This window comes from Malaya genurostris, chromosome 2, assembly GCF_030247185.1.
Source record: "Malaya genurostris strain Urasoe2022 chromosome 2, Malgen_1.1, whole genome shotgun sequence".
In the NCBI taxonomy this organism is placed as follows: Eukaryota; Metazoa; Arthropoda; class Insecta; order Diptera; family Culicidae; genus Malaya; species Malaya genurostris.
Window position 1 is genome coordinate 137,906,038 of NC_080571.1, and position 16,711 is coordinate 137,922,748.

At 39.7% G+C, this 16,711-nt stretch overlaps 1 protein-coding gene across 15 annotated transcripts in view; it reads right to left on the reverse strand.

Moving 5' to 3' along the window:
• LOC131430107 (regulating synaptic membrane exocytosis protein 2) overlaps window positions 1-16,711 on the reverse strand; it is a 1,567,561-nt gene that overhangs the window by 386,189 nt on the left and 1,164,661 nt on the right. The window contains exon 11 of one of the 15 annotated variants that reach the window (XR_009229488.1): window positions 8,189-8,208. The exons of 13 other annotated variants lie outside the window; for them this stretch is intronic. Coding sequence is in view for 1 of the 2 variants with exons in the window: in XM_058594804.1 (XP_058450787.1) it covers window positions 8,206-8,208 (3 nt within the window). In the remaining variant the exon portion in view is untranslated. Of the gene's footprint in view, window positions 1-8,188; window positions 8,209-16,711 lie in introns of those variants that run through there. One more of the 15 variants, XM_058594804.1, reaches the window with a different exon arrangement.

Here is a 16,711-nt window from a genome sequence, read left to right on the forward strand (position 1 = left end):
CAAAACGAAATCACCTGAAAAATTATTGAAACTGGCAACACAAGTCGATGAAATATTGATTTTAAATAACAATTAACGAAACCTTGGTTACCGCTTATTGAAGACTTGAGGAATGTAAACAAAACTAACTGCCTCGAGTGTAAAATCTTTATTTCGTGGCAAGTTGCAAGTTCTGCAGCATCATTAGACGTCACGGCAGTGGATCGATTAATTCAGCTGGGGCTCAAACATATGACAAATTTCTTGCAAGACCAGCGCAACTAGGTTGCTGTATGTGACTTTTGTATGAAGTACCTCTGTTCCTAAACTTTTTATCAGCCCTATCATCGAAATTCAGTATCGAAATATGAACGATTAAACTGAGTCGATCCGGTATATTCGTACTATTCTACGAGATGCATGAAATTCGAGCGCATCAAATCAAAGATACTTAAATATTTGAGCTTTATTTTTAATCCATTCCAGAATCGCACTTCATATAAAAGTACGAATACACATATAAACCGAATTCATATTTGCTCTTTCTAACGATTTTTGAAAGTAAAACTATTTCAATTGTTCCACAAATTTTTGTATATTTGCACTTCTGAGTTTGTTCCAAATCGTTCAACCCTCGTTACTGAGCAGCGTACATGTTGTAATACAATACGATGTCTTATTTTAGACATTCGAGAAACTCCTCTACTTCTGCTCTGTTATTTGGAGACCTTCGCAAAACATGTGTAAAATTTGATGAACATGAAATACACTTGAAAAGTGCGGGAATCAAGCATCTTAGGATCTGATCAAAATTATAGGTTCAAAAGTGCACATTGTAAACCACCCAGAAAGTTTCCTTCAAATAATTTAGTAATTTATTCTCAAGCTGAAAATTGTCAAATGTCATTTCGGATACATTCAAACAATAAATTTCTTCGTTTGTTCCGTGCAGACTGGCACGAAATTCCTAGTTTGATGATCATATATTTAGCTATAGTGATGTTTCGGAAACTCGATTGGATATTCCTTAAAAGAATGACCAGCATCATGAATGAGTTTGATAATACTACATTACAGGTAGAGCTACTGGATAGCAATGATGATGATATAAGATGACGCATGTCTGTCATGTCAGATTTGGATATTGGGCACCCAGTTCAGTTGGTGCAAATCCAAAAAGTTAAACTTGTAGATTGTGAGAGTTTCTGAATCAGTCACCAGTTGCGTTGAACGTCCCCAGAGGGACGAGTCCCCGGTCGATGGCTCGCGGCACCTTGTACAGCTACGTACATTCTCGATTTCTTTAGAATAATCTTTTGTTTTTAATAATTTGGCATTAATGGCACACAATTTAAAATAATATAACTGTTTCGAAACATTCTCAAATGGTTTGTTTATTTATTATGGTAACAAGTTTGTAGCAACTTAAACAGTGTTGCTCAAGAAAATTATTTTTATCATTATCAAGGGGTCGCAATATTTTTGGTAACTGGCGGTAAATCGCTCACGAACACTTTTTATTCAGATTTTCCTTCGGAGTGCCTGGTCGTGTCGTCGGCTGAACTCCGTGTGACTAAAAGTTTGAAAGTCACAAAAATAAATTGCAGAACATATAACTGCACAGTGGGCCGGATCCTCAATTTAGGGGGAGAAAATCATGTGTGGCTTAGTTTTATACTTTAGAGCTATTATGTCTTCGGAACAAATGATCAGTGACAGATAAGTCATATTTTAATGCATATAGTATTAGGGTGGTTCTTATTACTAGGGTGATTCAAAAATTATTTTCCGTCTGTGTTGAGATTGAGGACTGCATCCTTCGGTAAAATTGTAGGAAAACTTATATCAAGTAATTTTGCCGAAAATAATATTGTAGTATCTCTATGTGCGTATGTGTGTATGTAACGTTTTTTGCACTAACTTTTCTCGAAGATGGATGAACCGATTTTCAGTCCCATACAAAATTCCTGAATATTATATGAATCCGACTTCCGGTTCCGGAATTATGGGGTAAAATGCGCAAAAAATTTAGAAAATAAGTGTACTAACTTTTTTTGGAGATGGCTGAACCGATTTTCACAAACTTAGATTCAAATGAAAGGTCTTGGGGTCCCATACAAAATTTCTGAATATTACTTGGATCCGACTTCCGGTTCCGGAGCTATGGGGATCCGAATTCCGGAACCGGGAATATAGGGTAATGTGTGTTAAAAATTTTATACCATTACATTATATCGACATCAAATTTTCTCCAATTGATAAGTTTTATCAGTATATGGACGTATATGGTTATTCTGTTAAGAATCGAATATATGATAGTATGATTTATATGAGAAATGCATCATTGCACCACTAGGTATATTAAACAGGTTTTACACTACGGACTATTTGTCCATAGTATATATCATTTTTGTATTGCTCGATAAATTGTAGCGTTTGTCCGGTGTCTTGCACCCAGGCTAAAACTTCTTTCTTATTACCGCAAAAATTAGAACATTCCTGATCGGCTCAGGTGTAGCGTAGCTAAAGAATGGGTCATTCTCTTTGCTCTTCAAAGAATTTTTCGTTTGGATTAGTTTAGCTTGGTTTTCGGACAGTAGCTTGATCTGTTCGATCAGCTTTTGCGTGTCAATTGGTTCCACAATAATTTTATTTACGTCGATCCTTGCACTAGTTATTGAAATTTTCAATTCTTGAATACAACGGTTCTTAATTACACGTGCACAGTGGTCCGGGTCCATAATTTAGGGGGATTTTAGAGCTATGATGTCTTCAGAACAAATGATTCAGAACAGTGACAGATAAGCCATTTTTTGATGCATATAGTATTAGGGAGGTTTTTATTATTAGGGTAATGCAAAAATTATTTTCCGTATGTATTGAGATAGAGAACTGCATCCTTCGGCAAAATTGTAGGAATACTTATATCCAGCAACTTAGCCGAAAACACTATTGTAGTTTCTCTAACGGTTTAAGTGTTACAGCTATTTTAATAGAGCAACTTAGGGTGTTCCTTAAAAAATCAGATTTTTTACTTTAGCTTTCATATTTTTCACTTCTCGGTTTTGGTGTCTTTGAATATCTTTTAGAGTTTATCGAAAAAAAAAATTGTTGATGACTAGCGCATTCAGGTGGCGTTTTCTGATGTTATGAGCAAAACTATTTCAAAAACAGGTCATTTTAAACTGATGTATCTAACATTGGATCAAATGGAAAAAAAAATCTGTTTTTTTCCATTTGATAGAAAATGCTTTCAAGCATGTTTATAAAAAAATTACGGAGGAGATATTTTTTTTAATTTTTTAAATTGTGTTCAAAAATTGGGATTTTTTATTGAAAAATGCTCTTTCATGTAAGTTATTTATTAGCTATATATATTAAAATAAGGTATTGCAGTCTTCTAGCGTGTTAAAATTAATTTAACTGCAGAATCGTGAAGAGGGAGTACTCTCACGATGGTCGTTACTCTATTCGATAATGCTATTTCAGGATTAGACGTTAAAAGCAATCGTTTGAATACATACTCTAGATTCAAAGCTTTCTCCCACAGTACTTGGAATTGTATTTGTATCAACAAAGTTAGTGGTCTGCATGAACGATACGAAAAAGTTAAACGACATAACATGCACAATGTCCCAAGCTTGTTACATATGCAAGCGCTCAGGAAAAGCTTTGAATTTTTCAAGAACTGAAACAAATGAGGATGATTCAGACAAGTATCAATTTGGAATTTCGCCTCTCCACGCAATGATTCGATCTATGAAACTTTGGTGAAAGTGAGTTATCGTTTGTACATGGAGAAATCGACATGGCGCGTGTCCCGACAAAATCAGCATGTCAAGAAGTGAGAGACAAACAGACGTGCGGCATTTAAAAAAGCAGCTAGGGTTGCGTCTTGGTGAACCATAACCTGGAGGCGCAACTCGAATGATGGAAATTGTGCCCATAGATTTTTCAAAGATTATAAAACAGAAGGGCAAATCACCGAGTTAAATGAAAATATAATTGAACGACTTTTGCTTTTCTCTGTAGAAAGGTATTAGAATATCTGAAAACCCCGACTTTCGAACGGAGTCTCGGAGACACATAGTGTTATATACCATTCGACTCAGTTCGACGAGATCGAAAAATGGCTGTGTGTGTTTGTATGCATGTATGTATGTGTGTGTATGTGTGTGCACTTTTCGATGATATTTGAACGCGATCAATTTTCTCAGAGATGACTGAACCGATCTTAACAAAAAAAGCAAAGTCTTGGCATTACATTCCTGTGGTGGAATTTGGCCTTTCTGTTTCAACAGACTTCGCAGCCGATTCTTAGTGTACAGAATCATTACATGGCTAGTACTATGGATCTTACTGACACGAAGAATCCTTCCAGGTCGGGGCTCGAAAAGATGACAGCTGGCTTGTAAGACCAGCGTCCTACACGGAACGACCGAAATTAGCTCTGCGCCTAATTCGTATTACTGTTTTTGAATTAGTTGATTCTAACAACAAAATTTCCAAAATAACTATAAAATTAGTTAAAATGTAGAATTTACTGTGCTGAAAAAAACTCTTATTTTTAGAGAATGTGTTTCGTTGGCGAATATTCTGGACACAAACCAGCAATATTTCAATCCAACACGAAATTCTCATTGACAACTAATTTCGTTATTAAAATCAGAAACTTTGATTCTATTTATCTATCACCGTCATTACTGAAGGACAGCAGTGTCAAAGCAAAACAATCCATTGAAAAGCTAAAAGGACAGTCTTGTTGAAACTGCTCGCAAATTGTTTAGATGTTTTTCGCATGTGTTACGATATATCCCTATATAATTTTCTAAACCGATATGTAAAAATGACGTAAACTGTTAGTGGAAAGTGTATTTATTCAGAATTTGTGCGCACTTGAAGCGATTGTGCGTAATAATGTTTTTACGCGGAACAGTGAAGTGAATTTCGAATGTTTCACTCTAATTGTGATGAAGTTTTTTTGTATCTTCAAACCTTCCGAGCTGCGCCGTCCGGTGTACTATTTGTATTCGGTTTTTGTTTTCCGAGTGCTCAAAGTTTTCAGTGAGAATGAAGAAACAGTGATTTAGAAGAAAAAAAATTCTAAAAGATGTTTACGTTTCGTTTATGTCTTTTTCTCCAACACAACATCGTATTTATACCTGCCAATATAGAAAAGACAACCGCGTCTGAATTTTTTTCGGCAGTAGTGTGCCATCTAGTGGCTAGTAGTCATTAAGGTGTTACCGTTTCGGTGACAGGGCGCCATATAGCTGCAGATTGCAGAAGCCAATTCAACCATTCATATTGGTTGAAAACAACATTATATTTCTTTAATTCAACTAAAAAATTAGTTGACTGGATATGAAGTGTGCCTTAGCTAAGAAATGACAGTACGTTTAATTTGTGAATTCAACTAAAAAAAATAGTCATTTCAACAAATATTTTATTATTATTAAGGGAATGAGAATAAAAAATCTAAATCAGCAAAAGTAAGATTTTTTTAGTTGTCTCAAAAAATAACTAACTAAAATCAGCAAATCAACTAAATTTTTCGCGAAAATGCTGATTTCGGTCGTTCCGTGTATGCATTGAACCGCCAACCCGGGACATTTTAACCGATTTTAACAAACTTTGGCTCATTTGAAAGCTACTGTCGGGCTATTGATCCAGTTCAACGGTCAAATGGCTGTGACTTTTGGTTCCCGAGATATGATTATATAAGTGACGTAACCGACAAAAAGAGTTGTATTTTCACGCGCTCAATTTTCTCAAAGGCAGAACTGATTTTAACAAACCTATGCTACTTTAAAAGGTACTGTCGGGCCATTGATCAAGTTCACAGATCAAATGGCTGTGAAATCAACTTTCTGTGACTTAAAAAAAAATTGATATTTTTTCTAAGTCCCAAAAAGTCGATTTCTTTGAAAAATTTTTTTATCGAGATCTCGACGTTTCATTCAATTCTAAGCCTTTCGGCCTTAAAATTTTTTTTTCGCTTCGGCAATTTCATATACCACCTCCCCCCTCCCCTTCTATTGAGATTTCTCATAATCTATGAAAAATTCCACTAAGTGGACTAAAACGGGTTTTTACCTTTCTCTGTAGAAAGGTATTAGAATTGCTGAAAAAATCGGCTTTCGAACGGAGCCTCGGAGATCCATAGTATTATATACCATTCGATTCAGTTCGACGAGATCGGAAAATGCCTGTGTGTGTATGTGTGTGCACTTTTCGAAGATATTTGAACGCGCTCAATTTTCTCAGAGATGGCTGAACCGATTTGAACAAACTTGGGCTCGTTTAAAAGCTACTGCCGGGCCATTGAGCAAGTTCAAAGATTAAATTGCTGTGGCTTTTGGTTCCGGAGATATGATGGTATAAGTGACGTAACCGACAAAACACGTTGAACACTTCTATGTATTGTATCGTTCCCATCTTATTCGTCAATATGTTCGTTGTCTCTAGTTGACCCATGTCATTGATTGCGCTAGAAGTTATAACATTAACCGTTAGCCTATCCTTGCGCAACGCTTTAATAAATTTCTCCTCTTTAAGTCGGGTAAATATAATAATCCGTTGAGTCTCTCCTGAGGGCGAAAATCGCGAGGATTCTTCACTAATAATGTTGGATGGAAAGGGAGGGATGGCGCACAGATTTGGTTAACAGAATGAAACAGTCAGTGGGGTCGTTGGTTTCCGAAGTTGCCCGAAGAGATTAGCGGAAAATTACGTATTTCCGGTAAAGTCGTACGAGATTACTTTCCTTAACCTGAGGATTCACAATGTAAGTTGATTCGTCTCAGTTCACCAAACCTAGTGGAAGCTCGCGTTGTTGTCCGGTTAAAAGTTGTGGAAAGTAAGATAGTGACGCAAGCTTGCGTGAATTTTGTCTAAATGTTTGTCTCTCCCGTTCGAATAGATTGTAAAGATAGTTTCGATAGCCATCGATAGCGTAAGAGAATAGCGTGTGCAAATACAGCAAAGAAGGTAATTGTGCTCAAAATGTTCATGCCATTGACCTCACGAATGTGCTAATGGCTCCGTCACAATACCCATACGGCACGCTCTTTTATTTACACAGCTACGACTGTGGCGAACTTTACACCCGGCCTCCGTTACATCACCGGAAGTAGGTCGGTCCGTCAACTGTATCCTAGAGCCATCAACCGTCGGCTTGAATCTACGTGGTGATGTGACTACCCACACCCAATCGTCCACAAACGTCATCATCGACCGAACAACGATCGATCGTAGCATCCACCAGCAGCAGCAGTAGCCGAATTCATTGGTGAGTCGTATCGTTCTTTCTACCTTATTTCGAAGGGCGGCGTCCAAAGAACCCGCACCGTAATTAGACAAAGTATCGCAGAGCATATAGACTAATCCTTTTCGAAACGAGTGAGAGGGACGCGTCCATAAGTTGAGGGTTGTGGGTCGGCCATCATGTTTTTGTGACACCATCTTTGAACACCACACACAACCCATTCGATTAACCACCCGGATGCGAAGCACATGGTATCGAGAGAGAGAAGGAATGACGTCATATAATAGTAAAGCACAAAATGGTCAATGAGCGCAAGTAGGGAGATAAAGCACGCACACGAATAGTAGATAGAACTAGATAGAAATCGTGAAACCAATATATAATATGCAATAGAACCCGTTGATTTTCACTTCAATAAATGTTGTTTGCTTTCCGAAGATATATATTTTATATTACCGATGTAGCTAGGAAATCATTTAGTCCATTCTCGTACGTTTGTGTCGCTTCGTCAAGTTTTCGTTGTTAGCCGTCTTTCACTTCGTGGGATTCGAATGTGTGCTATAAGTTCAGCTTCGATGAGGTTTACGCCATCTGGGGGTAAGTATCTGCGTTACCCATGATGATGACTTTGGTTACGGGTAAATCTCTTACCGCTATTTCTCAGAAGGTGATTAGATATTGATGATTGCTGCTGGCTTATAATAGGGTCTTCTACTCGTCTTTTGGATCCTGGTTCTTGGTATGCCTATCTTGACCGATCTTGAATTATCTTTGAGTCGACCTTCTTCGGGAACTCGCCCTAATGAGAGTCTCATCCGGGCAAACACATCGCGGCGTGCAGTCTTAAAAAGTTGAAGTGGCGTTTTAAACTGCATGCTTATTTAGGGATCGGTAAGGGTCGGCTACAAATTGGCGCCCAACTGCAGGTTTTCGGATATATGGGTATCGTATGGAGAATGCTACTGAAAGAATATTTGTAATAAATATATATGATTCAATACAGAATAATCGATTTCGAGATTTCGTGGAAAGTTTATTTTAAACGATAGAAATTATATAAGTGTGATTACAGAGATATTCGTGAGTATTGCGTGATTTTGTGTGTTGGGCATAGGTACATCGAAGGAAAATTGAACAAGCTTTCAAATTTTCAGAAGAGTGTTATATTTATTTTTCAAAATCCTCCATTCAGTACAGTTTGTATATTGAATCAATTAATAAGGGTATATAAGATATATAGTATATCCATCTATAATCTAAACTTATTTATAAACATCATCCATTTTATAAATAAGTTTCCATGCGACTGCTCGTCCATCCATGGAAGTTGTCCATCAATGTCAACTTCCCTTTCTGAGCAGCCTAGATAGCCGTGTAGTGTCGGTAGCGGTTTTCCAACTGGCTAAGAATAATGCTACGGTCCACCTGTACCGGTGGTATAAGCCCACCAAACAGGTTAGCCGTGTGGCATCCGGCGGAATTATTTTATACCAAGAATTGATCCACTGGTTTCCTGTTTCATGTCGTAAAAGGCCACAAAAATAGGAACTCCTAAGTCAAGGTGTATTTCCGTGCCGAGGACTGAATGGCTGCAGGAGGTTAAACAATGCAGTCGTGAACGGAATATCTTGGGTTTTCCCTTACTGGATACACGCAATGCTTAGCAATCGACTTCTTTGTTCATCATTTCGGCAAGCAGAGATTAGAAAGCTAAGTGTCTGTGTGTGTCCTCAAGGTGGTGTACTATCCCCACTTTTTTGGAACCTAGTCGCTGATGGTTTGTTGAGGAAACTTAATAACCTTGGATTTCCGACTTATGGTTTTGCCGACGATTATCATATATTGATGACCGGTATAAGCATTACCACTCTCTTTGATTTAATGCAACAAGCCCTGCGATCTGTTGAAGAATGGTGTTGTCAGGTTGGATTGTCTGTAAATCCGGGCAAAACATCAATGGTGCTTTTCATTCATCGTAGGATAATCACAGGAGCTCGTCCGTTACAGTTTTTCGGTTCAGATGTCACTGTGGTTGATCAATTTATATACGTCGGAGTTATTCTTGATTCAAAACTGAATTGGTCTGCTCACATTGACTTCAGGATTAAAAGAGCTTGCATGGCTTTCAGCCAATGCAGACGAGCTTTTGGAAAATCATGGGGACTCAAACCCAGATACATTCATTGGATCTACAAAACTATCGTTAGACCAATTTTAGCCTACGGATGTCTTGTATGGTGGTAGAAAGAAGAAGTTGCGACAGTTCAGTCAAAGCTAAATCATCTCCAAAGGATGGTCCTAATGGCGATGACAGGAGCATTCACGACAACTCCTACTGCTGCTCTAGAGGCGCTACTGTGCATTAAACCACTACATGTGTTCCTAAAACAAGAAGCATTATCTTGTGCATACCGTCTTAGGGTTACAGGGCTTTGGAACAGTAACCCATTAGATTATGCTACCAGCCACACTCGCTTGTGGTCTCAAATGGTTACGTGGGATGAGTATTTACTCGCTCCTAGTGACCTAACTCTCACATGCAGTTTTCCTTTCAAAACATACAATGTGAGATATCCTCTTCGTGAGGAATCCATTTTAAATAGGGTTTAGCAGATTGTTTGGCATCCTTTATGGGGTACCAAATTTACTTCTGCTCGTACATACTGCGAATCGTTCTGCATTCTTCCGGGAGGGCAGAATGGTGTCGCTTTTGTAAAATCTCTAAATCCTCTCGGGGGTTGGAGGTTTTATTAACTGTGCATCGTTCATCAGAAAGAACGCACATAGTAACAAACCTAAAACAAAGGTTTTACAGCAGATTGTTCGGGACCTCGTAGTGGTTCAGTATTTACTTCTGCTGTCATTAAATGTGATCCCCAGCAGATTGTTCAGCATCCCTTAGGGATGCAGAATTTACTTCTGCTTTTTTGTGTTTTTGTGTCGTCAATTTTCCCCATTCCCCTAGTCCAAACCTTACCATTTCCCTTCAATCCTTCCCTCATATATCGGGAAAATGATGCTAAAAACAAATTGATGGCAAGGCACAAATCTCCAAATATCAAGGGGAACGTGCCATTTGAGCCAATTTGTTCTGATTCCTGATTCCTGATAGGTACATCGAAGGAAAATTGAACAAGCTTTCAAATTTTCAGAAGAGTGTTATATTTATTTTTCAAAATCCTCCATTCAGTACAGTTTGTATATTGAATCAATTAATAAGGGTATATAAGATATATAGTATATCCATCTATAATCTAAACTCATTTAGTAAATTTGTTTAAAGAATTGGTTGTTGTAAATAGTTGTTGCGTCGTTGGTGATTGGTAGTGCAGAATACTGGTCAGTATAAATATGTTTCCACATGCAGATCATTTGACTAACGAGGAGGTTGACTACGAATTGTTAATTCGAGGGAAAACAGAAGAAGTAAAATGTGATGTCGAAGCTAAATATCGTTTGCTTCGAAATTTGTTTTACGAAGATTCGCGTGAGAATCTTGACTATATTTCACCTTACACGAATGATCAGGAATACGATTGCATATCGGGAAGGGTTCAGACACTGAAAGGGAAGTTGGGGAAAGGTTCAGATGATAGAATTGTTTCTCGCCTAAAGCACTACGCGCTCAGGGTTTCAAGGTGTAAAACTCCCGATCTTACATCGGAGCGAATGCGTAGGGAACTTGAAAATGAGATTTGGACTATTTTGAATAAACCTACAGGTCGGAAGGGGTCCAAGGAGAAACAGAATAAAGAACTGCCGTCGATTTTCCCAGAGGTCCCTTGTCGGACGAAAATAATGTGATAGAAACTGAAGGTAACCTTGACGAAGCAAAAGGACAGAATTCTTCCAGTGTAACCGTGAACGAAAACGCAGCATGGGACGAGTTCAGGCCAAATCAAGGAGCCATTAGGAAGACATCTGTCCAGATACCAAAAAAGGGTAGCGGATATGCAAAGGGCTCTACTAGCCCGGATTACCCAGCTCGAGAAAGAATTGTTGAAGGTAAAAACAACCGAACGAAAACCGAGTGAGAACTTAGAACCCAGAAAGGAGAGATGACTCAAGCGACATCATTTGGCATCACGAGCTCTCAGAATAGACATTCGATGTCAGTAGCGACTAACAATAATTTCATCAGAGGGGATCATGGAATCGATGGAAATCCCAGCCGCTAGAATAACAAACCATCATTCCGTATGCAGTGGCGCTCATCCCTGGTCGGAACCAATCTGGGTAGTCGGTTAGAGAAACGTAGGCGGATGACCGTCCGTGGAATGAGTTTTCTAAGAATACTGGAGTGACGAATCCTGGTCGGGCGGACCGTTCGTGGAACGAGATCTCTAGGGATGCCGAGACGATGAATCCTATTAGGAATAATCATCCATGGAACGATCGGTCTTGGAATACTGACGTGGCGAACTCAACCCAATGCAATAATTTAAAAGAAAGCCGTGGCCAAGGACATGACATCAGGCAATGACGCAGTTTCCTTTCAGACAGAAGACGGATATTGGACGAAGAAAGTGATCAGCGATATGACGTCGGTCAGAGCACAGTAGGATCCGGGGAACCCAACTCTGAAGACAGCTCGAATGACGAAGGAAGCTTCCACTACGAAAATCATCGGCAGCGGTAGCGGAGAGAACGACGGGATAGCGATGTGGAGATTCAAAATGCCAAACGTCGAATGGAGAAGTGGCATTTAACTTTTAGTGGAGATGCTCGACAACGTTCTGTAGAGGACTTCTTGCACAAAGTTCGCCGATTTGCTAAAATGGACCGCATCGCGAAGAACGTGCTGCTACAAAGGATTCACACGATTCTTAGAGGAGCCGCGTACCTGTGTTATTCCGATGAATTTCTTAATTGGGAGGACTTCGAAGAAAGCATTCGATATATGCATGGCAACCCTAATAAAGATCGGGGAAATCGACAAAAATTTATAAACGGAAACAGCCCCACCATGAGACCCTAGCATTTAAAATAGAGATTGAAAGGCTGAACAAATTGCTAACGAGACCACTAGATCAAGACCGAATATTTGAGGTGGTCTGGGACAATATGCGCCCACACTATCGCTCCAAGTTGGCATGTCGAACTGTTCGAGATCTCAAAAGATTAGAGTATTACGCCTATCGCATCGACGCTAATGATCCAACCTATCGCCGTCTCGACCGGCTAATGTTAACCAACTCGAGGTCGAAAAGGATACAAAAGATTCGTATTCATCCTATTCCGAAACTAAGGAATTAAATATAATTAGTAAGAGGCATGACAGGGACCGAAAGCGCCTTTCACAAGTATCGCAATCAGCTGTTGGGTCACCGGCGATTGTAGTGGATAGACCGGGTCCACCTTGTTGGAATTATGTGGATCACCAGCAAAACCTCCACTACATGCGAGAATCATCCACGGGCGGCTTATACGCTTGATACAAACCGATCGTCGGGAAACTAGTTCCGGAATGCAAGGAAGGGGCACCTTGTTCACAGTAATTCCACGGAAGACCTTGTTCACAGTAATTACCCGTTTGACAATCCTTTCCAGATAGTGTGTGAAGTAAGTGGGCAGACAGAAAGTTGCCCACACATAACGGTCCAAATCTTTGACCACGATTTTGGCGCCCTACTTGACTCCGAAGCAAGCGTCAGTGTGATGAACATGATATAGCCGAACGAAACGGCTTAACTTAACAACCAAGCCCACTTAAAATTGTTACTGCAGATAAAACAATTCACGAAAGCAAGACTATGACCAACTGTCTATTACGTTTCGAGGAGTAACCAAGATAATTCCCACACTTGTCGTACCGCAGGTATCCAGGGAACCGATTCTTGGCTACGGTTTCTGGAAAAGATTTGGCATACTGCCTATGATTCTAGGACAAAATGGGTTTGAACGAGTTAACACATTGTATACAACTGGAAATATATATTCTGGCGGTGAGGAGATGCAGGTACCGATACTACCCATAACCACACTGCCCGCACTGAACCAAATCGAACCGGATGAAACCCTGGATATTCAGGCCTTGGAAAAAATAGGAATTAGCATGCAAAAAAAATCATGCATAATCTATTTTAAATAAGTGTGCAAAAATAAATAATTTAATAAATAATATCTAATAAATAGGTAACAGAATAACAAAAATATTTTTAGTTCTAAGTAGCAGGCTATATCTAATAAATCACAGGGTTAGGTACTAACATAGAATTAAGACTCGATGTAGTGTAAAAACACTAACATTATTTATATCAAAAGGGAAATATTTACAAATGTTGGGGTGATTGTGAATAGCACAACACCTCCTCTATCTCGGTCTCGGGAAGAATACCGAACTAATCCCGATAGGCAGTCCCACCTATCCTCAAACTTTCCCGCGAATTTCTTTCGGAGTACGAAAGCTTTGCTTCATACTAGTTGTTACTGTCAGCTCGATTGACTTGTGTTTGCTCGTCATACACCTTGTGAAGGTCATCGCAGTCTTTTACGGTCATCTTCCAAGCATCCCCGATCTTGAACTCTCACTAATCTTCTCATTGCTGGTACACCTCTTCAGCGCCTCATTGGCTCGGAGTTCCTGGTATTAAATAGCTCATCGTTCCGGCTAACGCCAATAACTCGCTTTGCTTTTTGGTCGAGGGAATACGCGCAATAACAACTAAAAGAAGGATTGATTTCCCATTCCCGAATTCCGACTGAATTCCAACCAAACGTCCCAGTAGCTAATTGATGTTGTGGGCTATACTTTTCATGGTTGTACGTACTTCAGTCAACCAGAGCATGCGCATCATGGTGCAGTTGTCTCCAGTTACTAAGTGAAGGATACATAACTCGTAAATTAAAAACTCTAATGAGTCGAGAGAAAAGATATTGGTGGAAAAAGCTTCTTCAGGTATTTGCAATTAAATATTCCTAATCGCTTCCCACACAAACCCTCCAGGTCGTAACAGTGTGATCCCACGATCCGCTTAACCACCGCAGGTACGTACTTTGGTGCCAACTTCGCGCAAAACTTTTTGCCTTTGTCCGATTGCTCCGTATTTTTCTTAAGCACTTGTTCTCCTACAGAGTAGGTAGAGCAATTAACGTTAGATCGAAGGTTGTAATATGCCGAATGCTTCTCATATGCCATCTTCAGATTCTTACGGACGTCATCCAATAATTTCTTCCGTTTTTCTCCGTTCTCCGTTACCAACCGTGGCAGTGTCCCGAAGATGACGATATTCTCGGCCATCGGATATCATATTTCTTCCCAACAAAACGAAGTACGGTGTATGACGGGTTACATCACGTACGGAGCTCCTAACAGTGTTGGCAATCTGCTGAAGATTATTCGCCCATTCTCGATGATCTTTTTTGATACTTGCACGAATCGCCGTCGTAACAACTCGATTAACCCGTTCACTATCATTGATCTGCGGGTGATAGTTGTGCGTTCGCCAATGCGTGACATGGTATTTGGCCAATGAATGTGCTTCTGCTTTTCCCGGACGCTGGAAGGGTACCAACATAGTCCATCGTTAAAAACTGCCAGGGGTATTGAGCCAGCTTTTTCTGACTGGTCATCGGAGCAGTCGAGTGTTGATTTGTAGCTTTGCTGGTTTGACAGATCAGTCACTTCGTACAAAAGTGTTTTACCTCGCTGCTAATCAAAGGCCAAAAATATCGCTCTCTTAGCGTCGTCAATGTTTTTTTTTTTTTTCAGAATCGAGATGAACCTTCTCGTGTACTATACGGATGAGATCAGTTCGATCCGACTTCGATGGGTAGATTTTTCATTGGAAATGAGAATCATCGACTTTTTCCGCCATTTTCACTATTTGTCCATCAATCACACGAAAATCAGGAAATCTTGTGGGCTCTTCCTTAATTCTTTCAGCCAACTCTCGGTGTTCAACGTCCATGGTCTACACTTAGATAATCTCCACTGATCTGGAGAGACAGTCGGCCAAAATATTGCATTTCCCCTTCTTACACTCCAACTGAATATCGTATGATTGGATTTTAAGGCCCATCGTAGTTATCGGATGCATCCGACTCAATAGAAAAAGGGAGAAAAGAGTCCGGATTCCGCAGGATGGGTGCTGATATTAATGCTGCTCTTAACTCTCCAAACGCTGCTTCGGCGGCTTCGGTCCACATAAATTTCGCTTTGACCTTTTTTAGTAGATCGGATACTGGCGCAACGATCCGGTTGTAATCTCGAATGAATCGTTGATAGAAATCAGCGAGGCCTAACAATAGGCGGATGTCTTTTATATTGCGGGGTCATGCATACTCCAGAATGGGTGTAATGTGGCTATTGTCAATTGATACACCTTCCTCGGTGAGTAAATAGCACAAATAGGTCAACTGCTTTCGACAAAAACGACTTTTATCGAGTGAAATTGTCAGATTGGCTTGAATAAGTCGATCGGCTACTATGCGTAGAAGGCGCGCATGTATATTTTTTTGCATGCTTATGATTTTTTTTTCTGTGACATTTTTTTTCTCGGTGTGCATTTTGTCGTGAATACGACTTACTTTACTATGGGGCTACTTTTCAAATTTACCCTCTGATAAGTTTTTTGATAAGTTTTTGATCGTGAATATCTCCTGTTGTATCTAATGAATCAACATAATTCTTGCGACATGCCATCGGAAATATGATCACAATTTTATGATAAAAAAAAGTACGGGTGTGTAATGTCAGAGACATAACTGGATGTCGATTTCTTTACACTTTCGAATTCGAATTGATAGTTGATCGATTGTGTGAGGATATTTGCCTGACTACTTTGGGGACGGGTATAGCGTGATGGGTAAGTCGATGCCTTTCACGCCGCCCGCCTGGGTTCGATTCCCAACCCCGCACATAGGGTCAGAAAGTTTTTCTGGCCCGAAGAGGCGAATGACATTAATGTTAAAGCCTCTATAACATAAAAAAAATGTGCCTGACTACCTCAAAATCGTCGTCCTTGCACGAAAAACCCAAGCAAAAGTAAAGAGTTTTCCGCGCGGTTTTAAAATTTTCAGAAAACTTAATTTTTTATTTGTTTGTTGTTATCTCACACTGTTCAAAACATTATCTTAAATTCCTGATCATATTTTTGATGAAATAGTGAAAGAATTATGTTGCCTAAGCGTTTAAGGTTTTATACCACGCAAATGGTCCTCTTTCATTGACGACTGCTCCACCTGACGACTGAAGTCCAAATGAGAGCACGACCTGAGCGTTTGAGGTTTGGTACCACGAAAAACGTCTGCTCTCGACGATTGCAGTCCAAATGAATGCACGACCTAAGCGTTTAAGGTTTTATACCACGCAAAAGGTCTGTTTTCATTGACGACTTCTCCACCTGACGACTGAAGTCCAAATGAGAGCACGACCAGAGCGTTTGAGGTTTGGTACCACGCAAAAGGTCTGCTTTCATTGACGACTGATCCACCTGACGATTGAAGTCCAAATGAAAGCACGAC